This window comes from Camarhynchus parvulus, chromosome 5 (assembly GCF_901933205.1).
Source record: "Camarhynchus parvulus chromosome 5, STF_HiC, whole genome shotgun sequence".
NCBI lineage: Eukaryota > Metazoa > Chordata > Aves > Passeriformes > Thraupidae > Camarhynchus > Camarhynchus parvulus.
In genome coordinates, this window is record NC_044575.1 from 37,761,697 (window position 1) to 37,785,656 (window position 23,960).

General features: G+C 38.1%; 1 protein-coding gene across 3 annotated transcripts in view; it reads left to right on the forward strand.

Annotated features, from left to right (window-relative positions):
* Positions 1–23,960, forward strand: part of MIPOL1 (mirror-image polydactyly 1) — a 187,392-nt gene that overhangs the window by 156,882 nt on the left and 6,550 nt on the right. For all 3 annotated transcript variants that reach the window (XM_030949640.1, XM_030949639.1, XM_030949638.1), the window contains one exon: positions 6,382–6,612. In XM_030949640.1, coding sequence (XP_030805500.1) covers positions 6,382–6,612 — 231 coding nt within the window. The remainder of the gene's footprint in view (positions 1–6,381; positions 6,613–23,960) is intronic.

Genomic DNA, 23,960 nt, shown 5'->3' on the forward strand with positions numbered 1-23,960 from the left:
TTTCAGGTGATTCTGATGCCTGCATTATGATATGCATCAGTGCCATCAGATTTCTTTTGTATAGATTTATAAATGGCATGCCCCTTTGCGCTGAGTGGACACTTCATTGACTGTTTCAGTTTTCAGGGTCAGGACTCTTATTTATTTCAGCTAGATTGTTGCAATTTATCTAATATGAGTTGATTCACTAATATTCCTACTTTTTGCCAAAGGATTTTATTAATTTGAAATAAAATTTTCTGTGTGTAGGTCACTCATGTAAAATAGAAGCCAGATGCCATTATCTTTACCAGTGAGAAGCTGCAAAGGAAACTAAAGGCCCAAGCCATATTAGCCTTAACTTCATGCCTAATTTCTAACAAAGAAATCTCCATTCGATTTTATTAGCTCTGCAGGCAAATCTAAATTCAAACTATGGTGACAGGCATCATCAATTAAGGCTTATGGCAGAAATGTCTGGCTCTTGAGTGCCCCCATTCTTTGTCATCAGGGAAGATTCCCGTGGTTGGCATTTTGAAGAGTAAATGTTCACACCAGCAGTACTGTCAAGCCTGTGGGAACTGAAGGGGTTGCTGAAGGTCTAGACTGGGTTGGTGGGTATGTGGGGACAGTAGGAGCTGATCCTGAAATGTCTGGTCAGAAGACTTGATGTTCCTTTATGCCCTGGTTTTCTTGTGAGTGACAGTGTTCAGGATGAAGCTCTTGGCAAGGATGATCAGAAAAAGACAAAAAGTAATACATAGTGTTTTAAATTACAAAGTAGTACATTGTTTGCTACCAGTTTTTGTTGGTATGCCAGTGGTTGTTATTTTAGTGCACCTCCAAGAGTTACTACTTTCTTAATTCAGTTTAGATTTGAGGAGAATGGTGCACTGTTCTTTAAATGGTTGTCAGAAATGTTGTTGAAAACATAGTCTCAGTATAAAAAATAAATCACTATGACCTTTAGGACAAGATCCTCTGTGTCTCTTCCACCAAGTTCGTGTTTCTGCAAATCCCTGACATCGGCAGTTTCCCTGCTGGCCCCAGGCCAGAGCTGCTAGCTCCACACCACCCACGTACACACCCCTTCAGTGATCCATGTCAACCCAGCGGCCTCCAGCAGCCAGCAGAGAGGCACAGGTGCTGCCAGCTCAGGCAGGGGAAGGTGGCCATGCCTCTTGTCTGTGAGCTGTGCCCCTCCTCTTTGCTTGCTGCCCACAGCTGAGCCACGGTCTGCTCTGCCTCTGCTAAATGCTTGCACCACCCAGGGAGAGCAGACAGAAGGTTGTGATGCACGTTAAAACATGGAGTCACTGGCACCATCTTAGATGTCCATTATATTCACACACTGAGGTCACTCTTGGTGCCAGCTCTGTCTTTGATTAATAGATAAGGTTCCCTCTCTATTTGCAGTGTTACCTAAATAATCCATTACTGTAGGGAATAACTACAGTATTACAAATACTAAGTTAAAGTTATTTTGTTAACTAAAGCCATTGGCAAATATTTAAGAATAGCCAAAGCATATGAATTGACAATAAAGAACAGATACAAGATAGCAAAATTCTTACTTGTAGCATCCAGTGGAATAAAGTAAACACCTTACAATTTTTTTTCTTTTTTTAATTTTGGGTTAATTTTACTTAGTTAGAAGCAAGCCTTCATGGTACACCCAGCAAATGCTTAGGCTAAAATATGCTAATACAGCCAAGTCTTTGTCAAAACATGATAGGAACATTTTATGGAAAGCTCAGTTCTAGGAATAACATAATTTGGGAAAACTACAAAGAGTACTTGCAATAGTTTGCTGTATTGCAGTCCTCTAATTCATGGAAAAAAATTGAGAGCCTGTGAATCTGTGTTTTGCAAGTAGCACAGATACATTGCGGAACCCTGAAGATGTGCAATTAATGTTAACATGTAGCAAGTAATATTCAGTATTAAAGCATAAAGTCTGCAGTAGTCTCTTCTGTGAACTCATGTGCACTATATCTCTGTGTAAGAAAAAAGGTAAGTTGCAATCTTCCAGTCTCTAATCAATTAGAGATAGCAGAGACCCCAGCCCCAGGTCCATCAGGTACCCAGGGAATTCAGGTGGATTTCTTAGCTACAAGCTAGCTCCTTAGGTGTGGGTCTGTGTCACAGCATATGCCACAGCTGAGACAGCTGCAATGCACCATACAATTTCAGAAGGCTTTAAGCATTCACCCACACAGAGCAACACCATGCCACATCAGAAGCCTTCAAGTGTCTGCCCTTCTTGTTCTTTAGCCCAACCTTTCATACCCCTGATGTTGATGCATTGCACCTGTGTGCCCTCTGTTCCCTTTGGTGGTTGGTCAGTGCCCCTGGGCACTCCATGGCTCATTGCTGTCAATGCTGCTCACCTGCTTCTCACAGCTGTACCCATTGGGGATGAGGCTTGGCCTCAGCCCCACTCCCAATTACCACAGGTCTGTGCTCTAGCTGAAGGGAATAGCACTATAACTGCAGACACTTCAAAAAGACTTCCTTCTACTCATCAGTCCCATGCATGTTTTGCTCTATTTCAACCAAGCACTGTTAATCCAGAAACTACTTTTGTGGAAGTCCTAGACTGTTTGATGGCATGGTGAATGTGAGGAATGATAGGTGTTGCTGAATGTCATGTGCGTATCACTCACATGAGGCTGTGCTATCTGAGCAATTTGCCCAGAGGCTGCATAAAGTTAACAGAAGACATTTGATTACTGTTCAACTCCCTAAATGAAGAGTTTGTAATGGAGGCATTACAAACATAATTTCCAATTATGTCTTGTTTGAGAGCATGTCTTGGTAGTCCTTCAGCTTCAAGAAAGGCTCAGATTATTAACTCCATATCCTACTGCCCCTCCCAGGCTAATCAGAGGGAAATGGTGTGGGTACTTCAGTGGTCCTGGACAGTAAAAATGAAGCTGAAAGGAATTTTTTCTGGTTGGCATCACCAGAAGACCATCTAGATTTAGTTTTATCCTAAATTCTGATTGTGCTGCATCTAACTTAGCCCTTTCAGCAGTGATGAGTCTCTTGACATTAGTGAAGCTCAGAGCACTTTGCAAAGGTAGCATTGTGATTGCTCTTATTTAAAGATAAGAAGACTGAGGCTCAAGGAGAAATGTGTTTGCTAGTGGCCTTTAGCTGATATTTGTTGAAACACAGAAATTCTAACATGGACAGTAGTCAATTCAAGCTTTCACTGTAGCTAATGAACTTATGTTTGAATCATCTAGTGTCCAGGCTCTTAGGACCCTGGTAGAGGTTGCAGATTTCTCTAGATCATTTCAGGACTGAAGGCTAAATCTCAAGGTGCCACTCACTACACATGTAATTGAGTCTGAACAGTATGGACATGCATGATCAGCTCCAATCTGTCAACATAGTGTCCCGTGAAATCCTGTAGTTGTATGCCCAACCACCACAGAGAAGAAAATCAACGGTGGCCTCTGTTCAACAAGTGGTTGAGGTTGCCTGAGCTCTAGACTATGAATGCATGGGTACATCACACAAGAGAGTGACACTCTGTGATGGACAGTGACAGTGCAAAGAGCATACTCTGCATTATTTGCAACGAGCATTTCCACTGTAACATGGTCCATGGCCCGTGTGCCAGAGTCTGCCTCTGGCTGCTGCCTTCGGATAAATTACTGAGAGATGGTTTGTTGTACTCGGAAGAAAACACAGTCCTCTTACCTTGTGTAAATGCAGGCAAAGGAAGACTAGTAAAATATTTGTCTATGGTAGAGCAATGTCATCTAGTTACCAGCCTACCAGCTGTCAGGCTCCTGACTCACATATGATGCAAACCTGACTGTTTAATATCCTCCACCTCACAGCAAAATTTCAAAGTCCTTTTAGGGCTTATGGGCTTTTTTTGATACCATCTTATTGCAGTATTTCCTAAGAGCACCTTTGAGGTAGTATTTTCAAGGTATTGATGCTGCCTGCCCTTGAGTGCACTCAGCGGCATGAGGGGACGCTCTTCAAAGCCATCCTGAGTGCAGGCTGAGGTCTGAGAGGTCTCCAGGAGCTGTGAGAAACATTTGTGGTGAAAACCAAGGTCAGAGCTACATGCCTTTGGGAACATGGGATGTGTTTATCACTGGGGTGGAGGCAGAGGGAGGGAAAGGGTAGGGAATGTTTGGTTTTTTGCTGTTTTTTTTTTTTTTTTTTGCTCCTTTAGGTGGAAGGTTTGCTGTGTTGTTCAGTTATTGCTTCAGGTGGAAAATAATTTCCCACCTAGCAGCAAAAGTATGCCTGGCAAGGTGAGAAGTGTTTTAGGAGCAGCACTTCACAGAGTTGATTTTCAGCCAAAGTCAAGTCCTTCTGGGAGCAGTTACAGATGGAGATATTTCTTTGCAGGGTTGAAGCTACTCTGACTTTGGTGGCTGAGGGAGCGTCTTGCTCTCTATAGGAGCTGCACAAGTGATATCAACTCTTGTCACTTTTCTTCTGCCTAGACACAGTTAAGGCAGGTTCCTGAAGCTCTCAGACCCAAGCTGGAGCAGGAAAGAGGCCGTGTTGCCATAATAAAGCAAAAGGCTTACTAACAAGAATATGTGAATTACTGAAATCCAGGAACTATTTATATACTTCTGTGACCCATTCTTCAGGCCTAGAACTCCCATTTATTTATTTATTATAGCATGGAGAAATAATCTTCAAGTGAATGAAGGAATTTCAAATTAGTAAATTTCAGAAGGGATGAAATAAAAGTATTTTACCAAAACACATATTGATAGAAGTCTGGAAATTACATGCTTTTGAAAAAAAAATTGTTAAAAGACCTGTCAATCACAGTGCCTTTATCTGGAGGAATAACGCTGGTTACAAATTGTATACATCAGAATCTATTGGTCACTCAGATGCAATCATTATGAGTTAAGACATGTAGTATTATATTGCAATTGTAGTAGTATATATGTGTTTTTCATGGCCAGTCTTTGAAAACGGGCCTAGTTGTAGGCACAGAGAGCCAGTATTTTAGGATCTAAATAAATTATTTTATTTTTCGTATATTCTGGGAAAAAACTCTGAGCTGGTGTGAACAAGGTAGAATATTTAGTCTATCCTCCAGTTTTTTGTAGTTTTTTTTTTAAATCAGGGACCCATATATTCACTGAACAGTTTAGCCTCTCATCTGTCTTTTTTTTTTTCTTTTAATCTTGTGCCAGGTGTTTAAGAAGCGGGCAGCAGTGGTATTTCAGTAACCTGCTTTCGACATTATTTGCATACCTTTGTGTTTTTCCATGGTGATCAATGCTCAACTGTAGTGGAACTTCTATCAGTAAATTTTATGTGCAACTGCTAGAGTAATTTTTTTTTAATTAGTCCATTCTAGGAATTTTGATGTCCCTTTAGGAATATTTATATTTTCAATATGTCTTCATTTAATTGAGAAGATTTTTCACATTGTTTTCAGATAATCACAGGTAGTATGCACGATGATATGTCAACACTCTGACCTTTTAGCTTCTCTATTTCTCTTAGTTCATCCACATTTTGTTTGTCCATGTGTATTATATTTTAGTTTATTTATGGTTTTCCTTCATGGGCTGTTGGAACAGTCAGTGTTTTCCATGCAAATACCTTAATAAACTGCAGAGAAAGAAAATATGCTATTGCATACTAGCAGATGTCATGTAGACTGTCTTGAACACTTTAATCAGTGTGTATGGCTACTAGAAATCCACACTGAAATAATGTTTGATTTGTCCAGAACGTTCTGACACACAAATACAAAGCATTTAGTACTATATTCTGGTTTGTGCATTGAAGGAGTGTTGGGTCTGTGCTCTTTGATTTGGAATCTCTATGAACTTACCTCAAAATCCTGGATAAAACTGAATGGAGACCTTTAGAATTGATTAGCTTGTGCAAATCATATTACGAAGTAATCCTGCTGATTTACTGATTTTAATTTTTGAATTGTAGTGGTTTTATTCCTTTCATTTTATTGAAAAGTCTTTTGCAAATAAATCCCCTGTAGCTTGTGGTTCTGCTTGCTAAAAGAGAGTCGTGTGTACCACAAGTTATTAACACATCAGTAACTTATACTGATTAATTCAACTTCATGTAAATCACAATAAAAACTTTTTGCTGCAGCTCGGGGTGATCAACAAGATGCTACAGCTGGAAAATACTTCCTCTTGAGTTTTTGCTGAATTTTTTTTACTTTTTCAAATTTTTATGGTTGTTACATACTTCTAGAAGAGCATTGCAGAAAAGGTTTATTCTTTTTGTTCTCTGTCACTTCTGAAGTATAATTTGTTTTGCTACTAGTGCATGTGAGTCCAAATATATGACATATTGAATGTATTAATTAATTCTTGCAGCTCAACCTTAGACTGAAATTTAATAACATGTATAATTTGTTTTTCCCAGGTTATACAAGTCTTTGTCTGAAGGATTGAGTCTGAAGAACCAGCCTAGCTGTGCTTTCAGTACTTCTGAAGGTGGGCTGCAGGGAAGGGAGGATGTTGTGACCATAACCTATGGCCAGATTGAAGAGCTGGCAGCTCAGCTGCAGCAGACTCGATCCGAGCAAAAGGACACTGAGCTGAAGCTCCAGAGAGCCCTGGAGGCTTCACAGGAGGCTAATGAAAAAGTTCAAAAGTAAGTCACTTGCCTTCCAACAAAACCTGCAGTTGTAATCCACAGGATGCATTTTTTCTGGTATTTTGTCTATAACTGAAAGTGTGGCAGTACTCAGAAAAGGTCCTTTAAAATGATTCTTCCTTTGTTAGCTCATTTCCTACTCAGTGTGAAGCTGATCATTTTAACAGTTTTGTGCTATTAGGCAAGTCAGGGTACCTCTCATTACTGTTAAGGAAATTGCTTCCTACATGTGCAAGGCACAGAGAAAGTCTTTCCATCTCCTATGAATGGTTTTCACTGTTCTCTTACCTTGTGGCAATCCTATGGCTACAGAGTATTTCCCTTTATAATTGCATGGTAGAATATTATGGTTCTCATTTTTGGTCTGTTACACATCTGGCAGGTTTCATGCCACAGTAAATGCTTATGGAGTTGTTTAGGGATGGCTTCAAAATCTCACTGAGAGCCACAGGAAGTCTCTGAGCTGGTGAACAGAGATTGTATTCTCTTTCCCATCATGAGTTTCCCTGTTAGAAGGTTACTGAACTCCAAAACCTGAAGTTCATCTCTAGTGAAGTACTTATTGTCATGTTTGTTATTAGTAGTATTGTCATTTTTGTTATTAGCCTCTTGACAGTCCGGCACGTCTCATCTCTGCATTACATTCATCAACTGCAAAATTCTCCTCTGTTGAGCTAATGCAAATTGTCCTGTCTGTCCATATATGTCTTCAACTTTAATGTCTACAGCATATTTACAGAGTAGCCAGAAATTGGCTTATAATATATTGGAAGGACCTTACAAAAGTTTTTCTTCTTTAAAAAAAACACATGCTGAGTTCTTCTATTTAAAAATAGTTATATTCCTATCTTTTTAATTTACTCATAACTACATAAAATATAATTAAGGTATTTATATGTGAAAATGCATATTTTAGTCATCTCTTTAAACCCTCCAATGATTGTTTGATAATCACTTAAGTCTTTATTCTGAGAGCTTAGACATATTTGAAACTTTGAGAGGTGTGCGCTTGATAAAAAAAAACTATTAAAAAATTAAGTTATGGTAAAGAGAATGTTGGTAGAACCTTTTTAACTGTTTTTAGTTGTTACATCTAGTTTTATTTATAAATGCTTAATAATATAGCTATTTAAGCAGAGGTTGAGTTTTTACTGGTTTTGGTTTTTTTTTCTAAAGTGAAACAATCTTGTTTAACCCCATGTACCCAGGGTGGCTAAAGTAGAAGTGCAGCCACAAACTGAATTAAAGTAGTGGTGATGCACCACTATAGTGAAAAGAATTTACGTACTTTAACATGCCCAACTACTTGGGAAAATTTTGGTCAGGTTAGTTTTCATTATTGTTAAGATCAGACGACTGAGCCTATAGCAAAATCAAACAATTGGTTGGAGTCTTTTGATGACAATAGCATGCCCTTTTTACCACGAAACTGTGGAAATGCTCTGCGCGTCTTCCCAGCACCCGGAGTCATCCACCCCCATCTTATAATTCAACCTGCAAACAGATTAAGCAGCTGAGTTTGTGGAAAGTGTGTTTACTTTGAGCTAAGAACCCTTGTGTGACACTATAGAGATTCCTCTGACACCTCTGGGAGAGCTACACAGACAGTTCGTACTCATCAGCAGGGAAACCGGGCTGAGAATTCCCAATTTCTTTGTAACCTCAACCGCTTCATACAAATCAGTGTTTGGCAATTAGGCAGGAACTCATTTGTTAGCTTAGCATTTTATTTAGAGGATGTAGGATGTTCTACATTTCAAAAAAGGACTGACAATTTATAAACCTGTCAACAGAAAGGCTTTTTGGTATTAATTACAGTAGTATTAATTATTAGCACTGCCTTAAGAGGATGCTTAATGTAGTTTAAAATGTGTCACTAAAATTCATAGACTAAAGACTGTTATAAAATAATCTGTTTTCTTGACTTTTTTAAATGCTCAACTAAAATTGAATTCTGACATGTGAAGTAGTTTTGTCAGCTGCATAATGTAGTTTCTCAATATTATTTAGTAAAATAGCAACAGTTGAAAATCAGAATAGTGAAATAATTATGACCTTCATTAAGAAAGAACATTACTGTAATTAAGAATGTTGAGAAAAGATGTGCTTTGTATCTTCATACAATGTAGTTTACTAGTTTTACGCTACCTTTGCTAATCTGTTCTCCAGCAACACTAAAGAATTTTTTAATATTCTTAAAAACTTCAGTGTTTGCATTCAGCATGATATACAGAGCTTAAAAGAGAGTTGTAATTCTCCACAGCATTTGCATCATGTCAGCCATTTGTGTACCCACCAGAAGTTGCTGCTTTCTAGACGTGAGACCTGAGGCAGAATAGTGGTCCTGTGCTTTCCATCAGGACAAAAAGCATCTAAAAAATTTCTTGATCCTATCCCACACAAAACAGCAAGGGGATGTGAAGCAGAAGTGGGATGTTTTGATATCTACGTATAGTCAACTTGGGTGTAGTAAACCTGTGTTTATACTCAAGTAGGGTGAGCATCTCACATTGGCTAGCTGCAGTGTGAGATATAAATTGAGACTGTTTCTTGTTTTACACCAGCACCTGTTAGGATGGTGAATCATCTTCACAGGCAAGAGCAGACATTGATGCTCAGAGGGTGGCCACACAGGTTTAGCTGCATTTGCTTGAATCTCTTGATTTTGAGACACTATGAAGATACACTTAGGCTTTTAAGAGAGCACTATACTTTATAAAGCAAGTACACATTCTAACTGGGGTCTGTGTAAATAAATTCATGTATGTACACACAAAACAATGCATATTTATTCAATATACTAATATGATCTGCACAGTAATATTTTTAATCAATACTCTGGAATGGCTATGACTATAATATTCTATATTTAATTAATGTTTCTATTTTGTGGTTACAAAGAATTAGGACAGGAGCACAGAATTCACCAGGAATGTTGGTATAGTACCACAGGCCCCCTGCAAGTTTGTCCTGCTTGAGAAGCCAGGAGCCAGCTGGTGCACTCCCAGCAGGGAAATGAGGCTGACCTGGAGAAGGTGGCCGGGAGAGCCTGTGAATTAATTAATACCGCTGCCAACAGAGGAAGCAAGGCATTTTAAAAATGTCCTTCCGGCTGGAACCTCTGGGATTGTGGAGTGGTTGCTGATGTCAGTGAGATCAGAGCAGGTTATAATGTAATACCAAATCAATATTAGCCAATTATCAGTAAAGGTTGAGGCCACTTTTGATGTTTTTCCAGGAAATGTTCTATTTTTCTGCAACAGCTTTGCAGCTGGAGTGAATTTTAATGCAATTTGGCTTTTGGGGGCTTCTATTTTTTTCTCATAATTTAATGATTCTAGCTCAGTAAAGCGCAGCTCTGCATGTGAGCACAGCTACACTTGCATAGTCGTGTGTAGCTGTGTGAAGTGGCAGGGGAGGGTGAGTGGGTAGAATTTCTATGTAATCCTCTAAAAATAAACACAAATCGACAAAGTAACAGTGCAGTACTAAAATACACAGGTATGAAAATAAGCATAAATGGTGAGAAGGATCCTGCTTGTGTACTTTGTCAAGGTAGTTCTGACTATGAATAAAGTTAATATAAAAGTGATGTAAACCAGAAGTCATTGCTTCATTTGTCCTTAACTGTTTATTAGAGACCTTTTCAATTTTCTTTTTCTTTCTTTTAAAGAGGAAGTCAGGAGAATCCCAGCTTTGGATAAAAAATTTTAGTTCATTGAATACATAAGAAAACTATGTGGTCTTCTGAATTAAATTCTATCCTTAATAACATTCACTTTATCCCTAAAGTCTGATTTTTTTTTGCCCACCTAAATTTCATTGTGACTGGAACACATTCTTTATTTGTTTAGTCCTGAATTTCCCTCCAGTCTTTTTGAAAATGCTTTCTCTTCTTTTGTACTTGTTAATTTATTTTCTTAGCTGATGCTGATATATAAGTCGATCTGTGAAGCAACAAAAACAATTACCAGCAGTTGACACAGATGAAAACAATACAAGAAATGTAAAGAAATAAGAAGCAAGCATTTATTAAGTAGTTAGTGTCCCCCTCTTCTGCAAGTAAAACTAATCTGCCTTCTGAGTGCGGGAGCTGTGTGTATTTCGCATCAATGTCCAATACGTTCTTCAGTGCTGGCTGGAGGGTCTAATCTTTCCCAGAATGATCAGAGCAGTGCAGTTGAAGAACAAGGATGAATATTTGAATAATCACGCCACAATGTGAGGTGACCCTCCGACAGGGGACTGACCAGATACACATATGGATTTTGGGAAGAAGCTCTGATGCTCTTTTTTAACACAGCTGTGAGAAGAATGTGGCTAAGACCCAGTAGTCTTTCTGGAGTATAGCTGGCAAAGGAAACCATGAGGAGAAGAGAATTTAACACATGGGTGTAAGGGAGTTCACTTCATTGATGTGATCTGAGGGGAATGTCTAATGACTGGAAGAATCAAACTTGGCAATGAAAACACAAAGCTCTTTTCATCAATTCAAATGCTGACTCTAAAGCTGCAGATGGTTACCTCCAGCCTTGCCTATTCAGCGTGGGGTTGTATAAAATGGCACTTTGGTGAATACTAATAGATCAAAACAAAGATTTAATAACATAAAGATGTGGTGTTCATTTTTAAATGAGGATACAGGTCAGTGTCTCAGAAAAGAGTGAAATAAGTATCTTTATGTATGGGTCTAAAGTCTCTGGAGATTTTTAACTGCAAACATATCTTTAGTGTGCAGATTGTATTCAGTACGGGGCAGCTATGCAGGGAACAGGCTAAAAGCAAGATTTCAGAATTATTATACTAATTGAGCCTCTTTGCAACATGCAAATGTTGTTAACTAGTTATCTCCTTTTAAAATCATACCTACATATATTTAGCTGAAGTATACATCGTAGCTTGTATGCGTTGAGCTACTTGTTGTAGGAAAGAATGGAGCTAGTTAATTAGAAATTGCAGGCAGAAGCACTTCACAAAAGAAACAAGTTGTACATTCACTGGGACTTAAAGCTGTTTGTTTTGGAGGAACCACCAAGTCTTAGAGAACTCAGTTGGCTTTATTTTAAATTTGAGAGAGCTATTTATTTCAAAACAATAAATATGATTTAATCTCTTTCTTTATTAAGATGTTATATTTAGATGTTGAGACTTTTCTATTAAACTAAACTGCTTTTTTGTTGTTTTTTTACTTACAAAATTGCACTCTGGTGCATGTCAGATCAAAACATTAAATACTGGAGGCTAGGAGTACAATTTCATATATACTAATAGTTTACTCATTTGTGTCAGTAAATAATTTAGCACATATCAAAAGTGATTTTCCTTTTAATGATAACTACTGAGCTGCCTGCTGCTGTGAAATTCTGCTGAGTTTGAATAGTTGGTAATCTTTTAATATCATATGGGGAATAATTTAAGTGGTGCTGGTGTTTTGAAATGTAAAGTAAGTCCTGGTGTCTTGTTGAAGAATGTAGATACAGAGCTAGTTTCTTAGTTACAGCAAATTGACTTTGCTCTGTCACACTAAGTTGCATTCATTTGTCCCAGTTAAGGGTATGACCTGTAGTTTACTGAGAAACAGATGCTGGTGGGTACATTCAAAAGACAAGTGAGTGAGGGCAAGGTGCTAAGAATCTTATACTTGCTATAGCAATCCACAGAAGTCAATGGATATCAGAGTTTGTATGGAAGGAAGTGGAAAGCAAAGGAAGACGACTTTTGTAGCAGTTTAAGATACCAATGCAAATTAGCAAAGGTTCTGGTTTTCAGATTGGATCAAAACTTATTAAGTGGGATTCAAAATGGAAAAAACTCCTTGATGAGGACTGATGTGTTGGCTGTCTCATACAATGATTAAAAGCAGATTAAAAGCTCCATGGGGCCCATAAGAGATACACAATCTCCACAGGCAGGGTTTTATGGTGTTTAGGAAACCCACACTAGCCAGATGGAAGATTCCCAGACACGCAAAACTACCACATACTCTGAAGAATTCTGCAGAGCTGATGCAAATTTTTTTGGCATACCAGACATGAATAGGAACATGAGAATGTTCAAAATACAAAATCTAGTAACTGTAACTCATATCACATAGGAAATTATTACCATACAGTAGCAATTAGAGGCTGTGTGAATGTACCAGATTTAGGGGCAATAGGCTGGAGTAGTCTGCTTTAGTCAGTGAGGAGATAAGACTAATTGAAATGTGTGAAAAAAGTCATGCTTGATCTAACTGAAAGCAGTACTTAGCAGGGTCAGGATTTTTTTAAATACTTGGAATTCTGCACTAACATCAGTGATTCCTCTCAGAAAAATTCCCCTCAGACTGCACTAATATGCATGGTGAAATGATGAATTAAACAGTCTTGTGGAGATACCTGTTTGTTGTAATAAAAAGAAAAATTGAGTAAGCCAATGGGGTTATGTGCAGCCTCAGAGAAATTCAACATATAGACAGAAATCAATTTTCCAGGTCTGAAAGAAATAAAATATTGAACTAATATTCAAATCTAAGGTGAGCTGAACAAATTCAGTCATCATTGGCATATTCTCTGGACTGCTGTCGTTACACATTTCTGTATCACTAGGCAGATAGTTTTTCCCTTGGTAAGGCTAACATATTATTCATACTGTACTAAAGGAAATATGTAACTTTTGGAAAGCTGGAATGAAATGTATTTTCCTTATTGGATTATGTTATCTTTATTGAATTACACCAGTTTTTTAATTGGGCACTTCAGGTTGCTAAAAATTTGTAGGCTGTGATGGAGGGAGTGCCTAATAACTCACTACCACTAATACTGTTAACTTCTCTGCCCAAGAATCACTTTGGATAAGCACTTGGGATAGAAGGACTTGGATAAGCATAAGCAGAAAATTTCTAACTGAAAAAAAATTATAAAACAATTGACTTTTTGTCTTTTGTGCCTGGTTTTCCTGGAGACCCAAATGGAGAAGCACATGCTGAGACAGAGTGAGGCATGCTGGTTTCAGAGATTCATGCAGAGCAGTGTGACCTCAGACATTTCTTTCAAAAGTGTCCTTGGCATCTGCCCCCCTCCCACCCTTCATTTTCTAAGCAGTTGTTTAGGAGCAGGGATTCTCCTCCAGGGTGTGACAGAATGGATCTCAGTTTTCTCCTCCATCTGTGGAGATTCAGATATCCTGCACCTCAGAGAGGCATTCTAGCCACACTGAATCCAGTCTGGTCTGGATGCTCCCTGTTCCTTGCTTCGAAGCAGTGCCATGTAGCAGAAAATAATGCAGGCTGCTTGGATCAGAGAGGAGCAAATAGTCTACTCACCTCTGAGAAACAAGACCTGTTTCTGACACTTACCTTTAGAGCTTTTTCTCAGTTTTGTTCAATGCCTCTTGAACATAAACACAAAACCAGTATCAGAACTTCCCGCTCCCATTTTCCAGGTGGGCACCCTTGATCGCCTCCCACAGAATCACACCTTCAGGTCTAATAGCATTTCATATATTTCTTCTGTAGAAATTCACAGCTTCAGAAAGAAAAACATAGAAATGTCTTCAACCCTGGTGTGTACTGTTCCCCTGAGAAGCGGCAGATGTGGGTTAAAATCAGGTTTTCCTTAGCTTGGCTGAATGCTCTAACTGGAAGTATTATTTTTTATGCTTGTCTTGGAAAGGAGAACTGGTAGCACTGCTGTTGTCTTTATCACCTGCAAAGAAACTTGTGGCCTTATTTTTAGAGAAGGTAGCTTGAGGACTTCTGAACAGCCTGGAGCAAGACACTGAAAGTTAGGGACTGCCCTTAATAGAGCAAGTTGTGGCATCACTACTGAAAGCCTCATACAATTATAATGTGTGATGTTGCCAAAGCAGATTATAGGATATCCTTCTCCCAGACATTTTGGGTCTCATAAATTATAGTGAGGCCTGTAACATCTAACAGTTTATGATCAGTGCCAGTATTATGCTCAGTGGTGCGCTTAACAGATGAAGACAAAAAACCTCAATCAAAGGAAATGACAGGTATGCCTTTAGTGCATTCCTTGCACAGCCAAGATACCCATTGGCTGCAGGGAGTTTCACATGGATGAAGAATGCAAAACTGCACATACAGGCAAAGTCAAGTATTTATTTTCTTTTTGTAGCTGTGGTTTACTTTTACTTAACCTCTGTACATTGTGGATTGCAGTGCAGACATTGTTTTGTTAAAGTATGGGTAGTTACAATATAAACACAAATATTTATTGTCATTTGAATATTTATCATCTCAGCCTTTCATGAAAATAAAAGCAGTGCTGAAACTTCATTCTCTCAAACACTAAAATGTATTCTATGAAAGTCAAATGTTTTCAGAGTCAACATAATCACAGCATCCCAGTTTTTGACCTGTGTGTTCATTTACAGTTTACTTATAGCTGCTTCAGAGAGATGGAAGTTTGTAGATTACAACATGGTTTTATTGATTTATCAGTAGCAAAATACACTAAGAATACACTCAGTAAACTGGATCAGCTAGCTCTTGGGCTTGTATTGTATAATATCAGCTTGTTGTGGAATACTTCAGAACAAAATCAGAATGTTGGCATAGTTAACTTCAGTGGTGTAAACCAGACTTGCAAAGACTAATATTTAGTAAGACCAATAACACAAACAAATTAGATTTTGAAGTTGTTTGCCCAGTAGGAAGAAGCATGCTGACACAGTATTTGTAAGCTTATAGTTAACTATTCTATGACAAATTATTAAATAACTTTGAACAGCAGATTAAGTGCTCCTTGAAGAATAGCAAGAAAACTTTTTCTCAGACTTGCTTTTTTTCTTCAAGGTGATAAAAAGAGTGTCACAGCAAATACTCAATTTAATATTTTATATCCAAATAAAATAAGTCCATGGCATTTACATTGCCGTTACTAAATAGTATTTGGTTTGTTTGCAAGAGTCATTTATTTGTGGCTTGGCTGAAGGAATAAAAATAAATTTGCGGTTCTTTCTGTTAATACTCATACTGTTTCTTAACATATGCAAAAGATTGAATACTGTAAATGTATATGCAGAAGCTCAAAAAGAAAGCCCAGACTTACTTTCTGAAGCTTCTGAATTACGTATAACCTTTTAGAGAATTGCTGGGACAGTTCTTTACAACAACAACAACAAAAAAAACTGACTAGGCCAAAAAAGTATTTTATTTTAAGCAAACTTGAAATCATTTAAATTTTCCCACTGCTTAAAATTAAGTATACCTTTACTAAACCAGGGGCTAGTTATCTGAGAAAAAAATTACAATTTTTGTTTCTGAACTACTACTGAGCAATTAATTATTAGTCAGATTTTTCCATAAAGTTGTTTTCTTTAAACAAGGCTTTGTAGAAGGACAGCATCAACTGTGTTTATGAGAACTAACAACAGCTATAACCCCATAGTCCCCACTGTTGCTTTGTCGGCAAATTGCTCAACTTTCCTGTTCTACATTTATGCTATGATGTGGATATAAGGATACAGATCCAAACACTGAGCTGTTGGAAGGCATAAATCTTTAGGACCAAATTTTATCATTTTACTTCAGATCGTGAAATTCTTGCCCATAGAAAGTAACAGAATTCAGCCTTTGAAAGAAAGACATTGCAGGTATTGTGTATTGGGCAGGTATTGAAATGTGTACAATAAAATTATTTTATTTAGCAATTTACTTTGTGCCTCATGATATATGTATTTCTATCATTTCTATTTCAATCCTTGATAAAATGATCATAAATTATTTAAGGGATATAACATATGCGCATCAGATAAAAGGGATATCTAAGTCATACACTCAACACAAAAGATATTTTGTAGATTTACTCCATGCTTTTGAAGAATTTTGTAACTCTTTATGTATGCCAAATTTTTATGCTTTCATCAACAGAAATTAAAAGGCTTTTCTCCTACAATCAGTCCCACTCATGTCATCACCAGGCAGAATTGCCACCAAGGGAAACATTAGGAGGAAGAGAGGATGTTTTGTCCGTGGATTTTTTGTTAGTTTTTGAGTGAAGTCTGCCCTTTTTTCTGGAAATACTTTACAGAAGTATGACCAAATGTGAGTTGTCCTGAAACCACCAGAGGGGTAGAGAGTTCACCATTATGAAGGACTTATCACTAGTAAGAGCTTAGTAAAATTCTTTCCTCTTATGTCCATACCTGTTTCCATTGCTACTCAATCTCTAAGTGCTGTGGTGGGCATCATTCCAGCTTGGGCAATATCACATCTGTGATAAAATACAACAAACCTATGTAAAACCTACATCTCTCTGTTATCAGCTCTGTGTTCAGCACAAATCCAGAACACAGCCCCATACCAGCCAGAAGAACATTGTCTCTACCCCAGCCAAAACCAGCACCATAGCACATAAGTATTTGCAATTGTACAAACTCATTGTAAACAGAACTTGACCAGAAGGTGTCTGAAAGAAGTGAGACTCGATTGGAATAGGCAACTGAGATGTTCAGACTTGACTTTACAAGAAGTCTAACATGCAGAAAGCTGTAATATGGTGGTTTCAGACTGGTACTTTCTAGAGTCTCTTAATAAGGCCATTCTCTGCAGATCTGTAAATAAATCCTAACTGTTCATTTTGAGCAAATTTGAAACGGTTTGTTTTAGATAATCAATTTTTGATGTTGCTTTTAAATTTTCCTGAAGATGGATTTAGAACAAACCAAAATCCTCTATAAAGGAAGTCCTTTTTTCATCTCCTGAAATACATTTCTGTTGAATATAGTATAAGGAAACTGGCAAGCTGTTGCCACACACAGTTCAGAGCCCAAATTGAGAGGCTGAGAGAAAAAGGTATTCAGCAATTTTAGGCTCTAATTCAGTGGAATGCTTCTTTATTATTATGTTTGTGCACATGAGGAACCCAGATCTGAGACTGTATTGCCCTCAAGAATGTGGGGAACAGTTCAGAGACACAATAAGATTGCCTGTGCTTCATGGCATTCTAATAATATCAAACATCATTACCAAGGGGCAGGACTAGTGTTCATCAGGAGTTTTCAGGAATTAATATTTCATTAATTATTCATTATTCATTATTTATTCTTTGAATGAATAAATACTATGACAGAATAATTTCTGTGGGGAAGACATATTACTGTAAGTAAAACTGCTGGTTTTCCATAAGCAGGCGACACAGACTGCCAGGAGGTATTTTACAAGAAAATCCAGGAGACCCTTGCCTGTTCATATCAGCACAAACTTCATGGAAATATAAGGAGTACACTGTAAGGAATAGGTTCCCATGCCAAGATTTCTCCTAAGAAAAGAGAACAGCTGTGACACTAAATGTGTGGAAACGGTACTTGTCAATTCTAAAAGTACTTCAAGCTTATGGAAGAAGGTATATAAAAGGTTTTTCTGGCACAAATATAAGTAGTAAGCTTTGCATGAAATTGCCATAATGAACTGTTAGATTCAAGCTGGAGTGATAAAGGAAATTTGGAGATTTGTTTAAATAATCTATGTGTATCATTTGACTTTAAATATGCCAATATATCCTCTATTTCAGCTATTGTTCATTTTTTATCTCTAATATCAGCCACATGCTCAGATGTGAATGGTCAATCCAATAATAAGAGCCTGGTCTCTATGATATGTTGTAGATTTCCATGTACAGAAATACACTGTACTTGTTTCAGGGTTTATTTTTCTTTCTCAGAAGCCCATTTATTTTTGGCGATCAGTGTATGCTGTCCTGAGCAAGCATTTGAAAGTAAAGGAGTGATACCTTTCACACAGTGCCATTAAATCCAGCATAGAAACAAAGTCCTGATTTTGTATTATCCTGTAATGTGTAGCAATCTACATCAATGCAAAGTAGGGTGAAATGCTGTCGAAATAGACCAACTGTGTTTACTGCTCAGTTTTCCTGCTGCAAGTGATGGCACAAGGTGAATAGTAATGGTGAGCTAGCTCATAATCTTCCAAACAGAAGGTAGAGGGCAAACAGTTTGACAAGATTAATTATTGTGGACCACAGATAAAGGCTTAATATTTTAGCCAAGGCCTGTGTAAGCCAGGCTTATTTTAAAATACGTCTGCTGTCAAGTGCCCAACTGGCTGTATTTGCTTCTAAGTTTAATCATATACAGAATTACTCTTTTGGGTTGAGAAGACGCTGAAAGGGATTTAATAGGAATGCTTGTTTGGTGACAGTGCTTTTCAGGGACAGAATGGTTTGCCCTGCCAAATTTAAGGCCAGTACATTTAATGGAACACACTTTTTGGAGTGACATTACAAACAGTGTTGGGCAGGCAGGAATTGGCTGTGGTGCCTGTAGTAATTTGATTCAACACTGTGGTCTGCCATGGTTTAGAGCTCATTGATGCTGCTGAATCAGCCTCTGAGATGTGTGTTTTAAGACCAGGAAGAACCATTAATACCAGTCAGTCCAGCGATTTGTCTGACAGAGGGCACTGAATTGTACTCAGCATCAGGTTCAAAACCATGGCTGAACTCCAGCATTTAGAAAGACACCCAGACTCATCCAAAAAATGCAGAGGGAATTTGGTTAAGAAGAGGAAGGCAGCCTGTGCACTGGAGCCACATGTAGTCTTTATCACTATGATGGTCTATGAAAGAATTGTTACAGACCATTAAATTCAATAGGCAGTGATTTTTACTGAGAAGATAAAAAATTATTGTTAAAAAGGCAGGCTTTTGAGGTAGCAAAAATAATACCTGAATTGAGGAATAAGGGCAATTAAAAATTAGCTGCATCAGCCAGGAGTAAGGGGGTGATGGCTGTGTAGCATGGTAGATAGGTCATGCACTGCAAGGTCATATCCTTGACACCAGGCTTCAAAACAGTGAATATTTAAGTATTTTATTCAAAGCAGCTTAAAATTTTGAAACTGAGAGCAAGCCACCCCAACACCCAGTGTTAGCACAGTACTATTCCCTTGAGAGGGAAGCAACTGGGGTCCAGTTCCCTTGTGCAGATAATAGAGCTGAACCAGTTTGCTCCAGCCTCCTGAGTAAATGATCCTATCCAAGTGACTGGTTTCTGGGCAAGACCAGTATCACAGCAGCCTCTCTTCTTTGTCATGTTTCCTTGAATTGACAGAAAATGTCTGAAAACAAGTATGCCATTTAGAATTTTATTAAGTTTATCCAAGAGGAAAACTGAAGGGAAGGAGAAGGAAAGGGAGTTATTTTATTCTAAATGAAATTAAGTGAATTTATTTATACGAACACTCACCAAACAACCATTCACTGAACTCTACTGCTGAACTGCTTGCAGTGCTTTTGTCCAATGCATTTTATTTATCTAATATATTTTCAAAAGCTTGGTTTCTAAAAGGAATTAGTGTCAGCAAAACACATTCCACAAGAAGCCAGATATCATGCAAGTAAGGCCATCTTCATAGCCTGAGCCTAATCTTATCTACTGGAAAGATAACCAAGGGCTATAGCTTACGTTTATAAGCCTTTATATAGCATTTCAAAATCCAGGATGATTTTGTTTTTATCACTTAACTCCACCATTTGCAGGTAGAAACCATTGTTTTTGGCTAGTCTGTATATTGCTTTGCAGATTAGGACATGGGCTACTTGAAGGGTGCCCTTTTCTGTCAGTTGGGTGTCCATTTTATCTATTTCTGGAGCATGATTCCCAGGAAGGTCACTCCATGTCTGTCTGTCATATTCAGAACTTGGGAGTAAAGGCCACTGTTGTCTTTGGGGTGAGTTCCTTTGGCCAAAGATGGAGCAGTGTGGAAGCATGTACCAACCCGTGTGGATTCATGCAGTTGCAGAGTTTTTATTGATCCCAAGCCACAGGTTAGAGCTAGACTTCTTCAGCAGAATGTGTGAAAGAGGGAAGCAAGCCAAAAATGTGCATAGGAGTGGGCAGTAGAGAGTAGTAGGTAACATACTTGCACCAGTCTGTTCAGCTTCTGGGCTCCCAGAGCAAACTTCTCTGTCAGTTAGGATTTTAAGTCTGCTTTATGGAGACCAAGTCTAAAACCAAAATAGTTTTTACTCACGGGAGTAAAGCTTTGCTAAAAGTCAGAGCAGATTGTCAAGCAATTCAGGATCTGTGTAAGAACACTGCATAACAACATACTCTCCATCCAGGCACTGACAGCTGTGTGCACAGGTGACAAGGCAACACAGTTTGAAATACCTGGAAGAAAATTTGAGAATGGTTGATAATTTGTCTTGGGGAAGACTCATCTAGTAATGATCCTAGTAATGATCCTGTTCAGGTGTTCCTGTTCTTTCCTCTAAAGATGAGGATCTTCTTAAAGCTTAGCAACATGTTCAAAAGGACATAATTAAACCTGTAACATCATAGCAGCAAGCCCCTTATGGAATTCTTTTTTATTTCTGTATAGAACACAGATTCAACTGCTTAATTCCAAATATGTTTGGAGAAAGCATTAAGCCACTGCAATTCAAGAGTCTTAACACTGTGTCTTTTGCTAACTTAAAAATAATGATGGATTGGATATCCCTTTCCTAAATTGTGTGTTTTATTTATTTTTTCCATTTCTGGGGAGCATTACAGAAGTATGTAGTGTAGATAAAGAATGTTTCTAGCATCATCTTTGTGCTTTTCATCAATGCAAATCCCATCTATCTTGAAAAGCATTGGACATTTTTACTTTTTACTTTTGGATATATGTAAATCAATAGAAATAAAACCAAAGTTGTGCCTATCCATTTCCTGTATTTTATATGTCCTTTTGTACTCACTTTGCATGCATGCATGAAATAATTGTATAAAGAATGCTGATGGGGCATTTGTTGAGAGAATTTATTTGTTAAGGGACTGATTTTCTAGAAGTTTTTGAAGAACCAAGGAGTAATGAAGGTCATCTACTGTGGCTTTCAAAAATTTCTAAGGAAGAAATTGAAATCTGTGAGAATGGGGAGTGAGCCCTTAAGAGGCTTTGTAAAGCATTCCAAAAGGTGTGTGTCTGTCCTTGCACATTTGGACCTTCAGCACTACCACAGAATGGCCTGCCCACCTTATCATTCTTCCGTCTGATCTAAAATATGAACTCAAATGCTTTCTTCTTAAATTGCTTATTTAGTTGCTCCATGAGATGCAAATTCAGTGAGTGTCCTTGCTCACATCTCAGGAGAAAGCGTAATGTGGCACGTTTAACTTATGAGGACTCTTCACAAGCAAAAAGGCAAATCTCATTTGTTGGAATGTTGGAATTGGTTAGAATTTGTCTTAGAATACAATAAAATGTGCTGTTTTCAGTTAAGTAAAATTTGGGGAAATTACACAAAGTAACAGAAGTTGGTTTTTTCATGTCTTCCATATTTTGAGTAAAACCCTGCAAACATTGAGACTAGTTCCCAGTACCTTCTGTTCTTCTGGTTAAATTACCTTTGATCTTGGGGTATAAAACTATTACTGCAGTTTTCCACATTAAAATGCTCAGTTTCCAGAGGGAGCTGCCTGCAGTATCCCACTGGGCTGGGCACAAAGCCTTATCAACAAGGGCTGGCTCTGCCACCCTCACCCCTCACAGGTAGCACCTCACTGGCACAAACAGCCTTTTTAGCTGCCTTTTATTACTCACAAAGAAAATGTTGCTTAGTGTGAGTTGAGATGACAGAGTTGGGCCTTGGTGAACAAAGAGTCCAGGATTATCATTCCAAAAAGCCCCCTGAGGCCTGTATCAAGAGTTATTAACCACTGATTCAGCACATAGCATTATTTTGTAGGCTTAAGTGGGATTTCAGTGGTATATTGGGTCTTGTGTCTGTGTAGGGGTAAATTTTGCCCTCTCTTATTTTTCTTCTAAAAGCTGCTACCATTTCTCTTTTATGTTTTTGCTTGGATCTCTTTCAAAGTACAATATCTTAATTCACTTCTACCTTTTTTTTCCTCCTGATAAAGAATAAATAAATTTGAAAATTCACATATGACTGAAACAAAAGGCAAATAAGCTCTGCATGGTGTGTATTTGGTGAGGAATACCTCATTTTGATGATTTCAGTCATCATTCGTTTGAAAAGCAGAAACTATGATTGTTAAGCCTCATTATTTTCAATGAAGCCTGACAGTTTCAAGGTTAAACAGAAGACAGCTACTTTCATCCCAGTGGTATTTCTCTTCAAACATGGGCAGCTCTTCACTGACTTGTTCTGCTCTGGTGTGCAGTGCCATTGCTTGGTCACAGAGTGGTGCACATCTAAACCCAGTTGTAGGACAGCGTGTTAGCTGTGACATCCAACTTGTTTTCCCCAAAAGGAGCCTCAATTACTGAAGTCATTCCCCCCCCAACCCCTGCCTTGTATAAGCCACACAATATTTCTTTTTAACTGAACAGTGATTTAAATAAGCCATGATCTCAGATTTTACAGGTTTTATGCTGTCTCCCAGAAAAACAATTTTCAGCCCAAGCCTTCTGTTTGTCCAAACAGTTTGAAATGTTTCTCCAGTGCTTTTATGTCTCTGAAGTACATTAGAGAGGGTGCTAGTGTGAAAGAGACCTCCAGCAAGAGTTAAAATGGCTGAGAAAGCTGCTGTGCTTCTGAATACACATGCTAGTGAAAGAAGACTAATTGCCATTGCTTTCTGAAATTGCACATGGACTGACAGCAGATGTAACTGGGGAACCTCTCAATAAGAGAGGCTGACAAAACTGACTGATCAGTAACTGAGTTAAAATCCTTAGAACTCAGAAAACATTGATGCATCCATGTGAGAAAACTTACAGGAGCAAGTAACTTGTGAAATCCCCGACTTTATACCTGCATGGACTGACAGCACTGAGTTATGGCTGTTTGGGTGCTGCCTCTATGAAGACAAAGTGCAGTAGATGTTATTTTACAAAACCAGGGGGAAATGCCCTTGTTGGTTAAGAAGGAAAAGTGACTATTGGAAAACTGAAGGGAGAGGAGCAGTTTTTCAGCAGTTGCTACCTAAGCAGCAGCTTTTTACCTGTGCATTCATTCCCTCAGAGTCCCTGTGTAAGAGCTAGAATGAGCTGAACTTTCCACATACTTTTCCTGCTGTCTGATGATTACATTTGGGTGGTGAATTCTTAATCTCATTTCAGGAATTAAGTCACCTGGTGAGTACAATGAAAGGTGTAGCTTCATCGTGCTTGGTGGTTCCTGGAAAACAAGAGTGTTTCAATACGTACCAAGCACATTAGTCATGACTTCTGGCAATAAATCCATGTTGACTAGTTTACATGCACTGAAGTTACTAATGCCTTCATGAGATAAAATGCATTTTGCAATTTTGATAAAGCTGTATTATTTTTATTTCCTATCTGCATTTCTCATGTTGTATAATATTTTTTTAAATTGTCTTTCAAGATAAGGAAAAAATGGTCAACTTTGTAGCAATGAATACAGCTA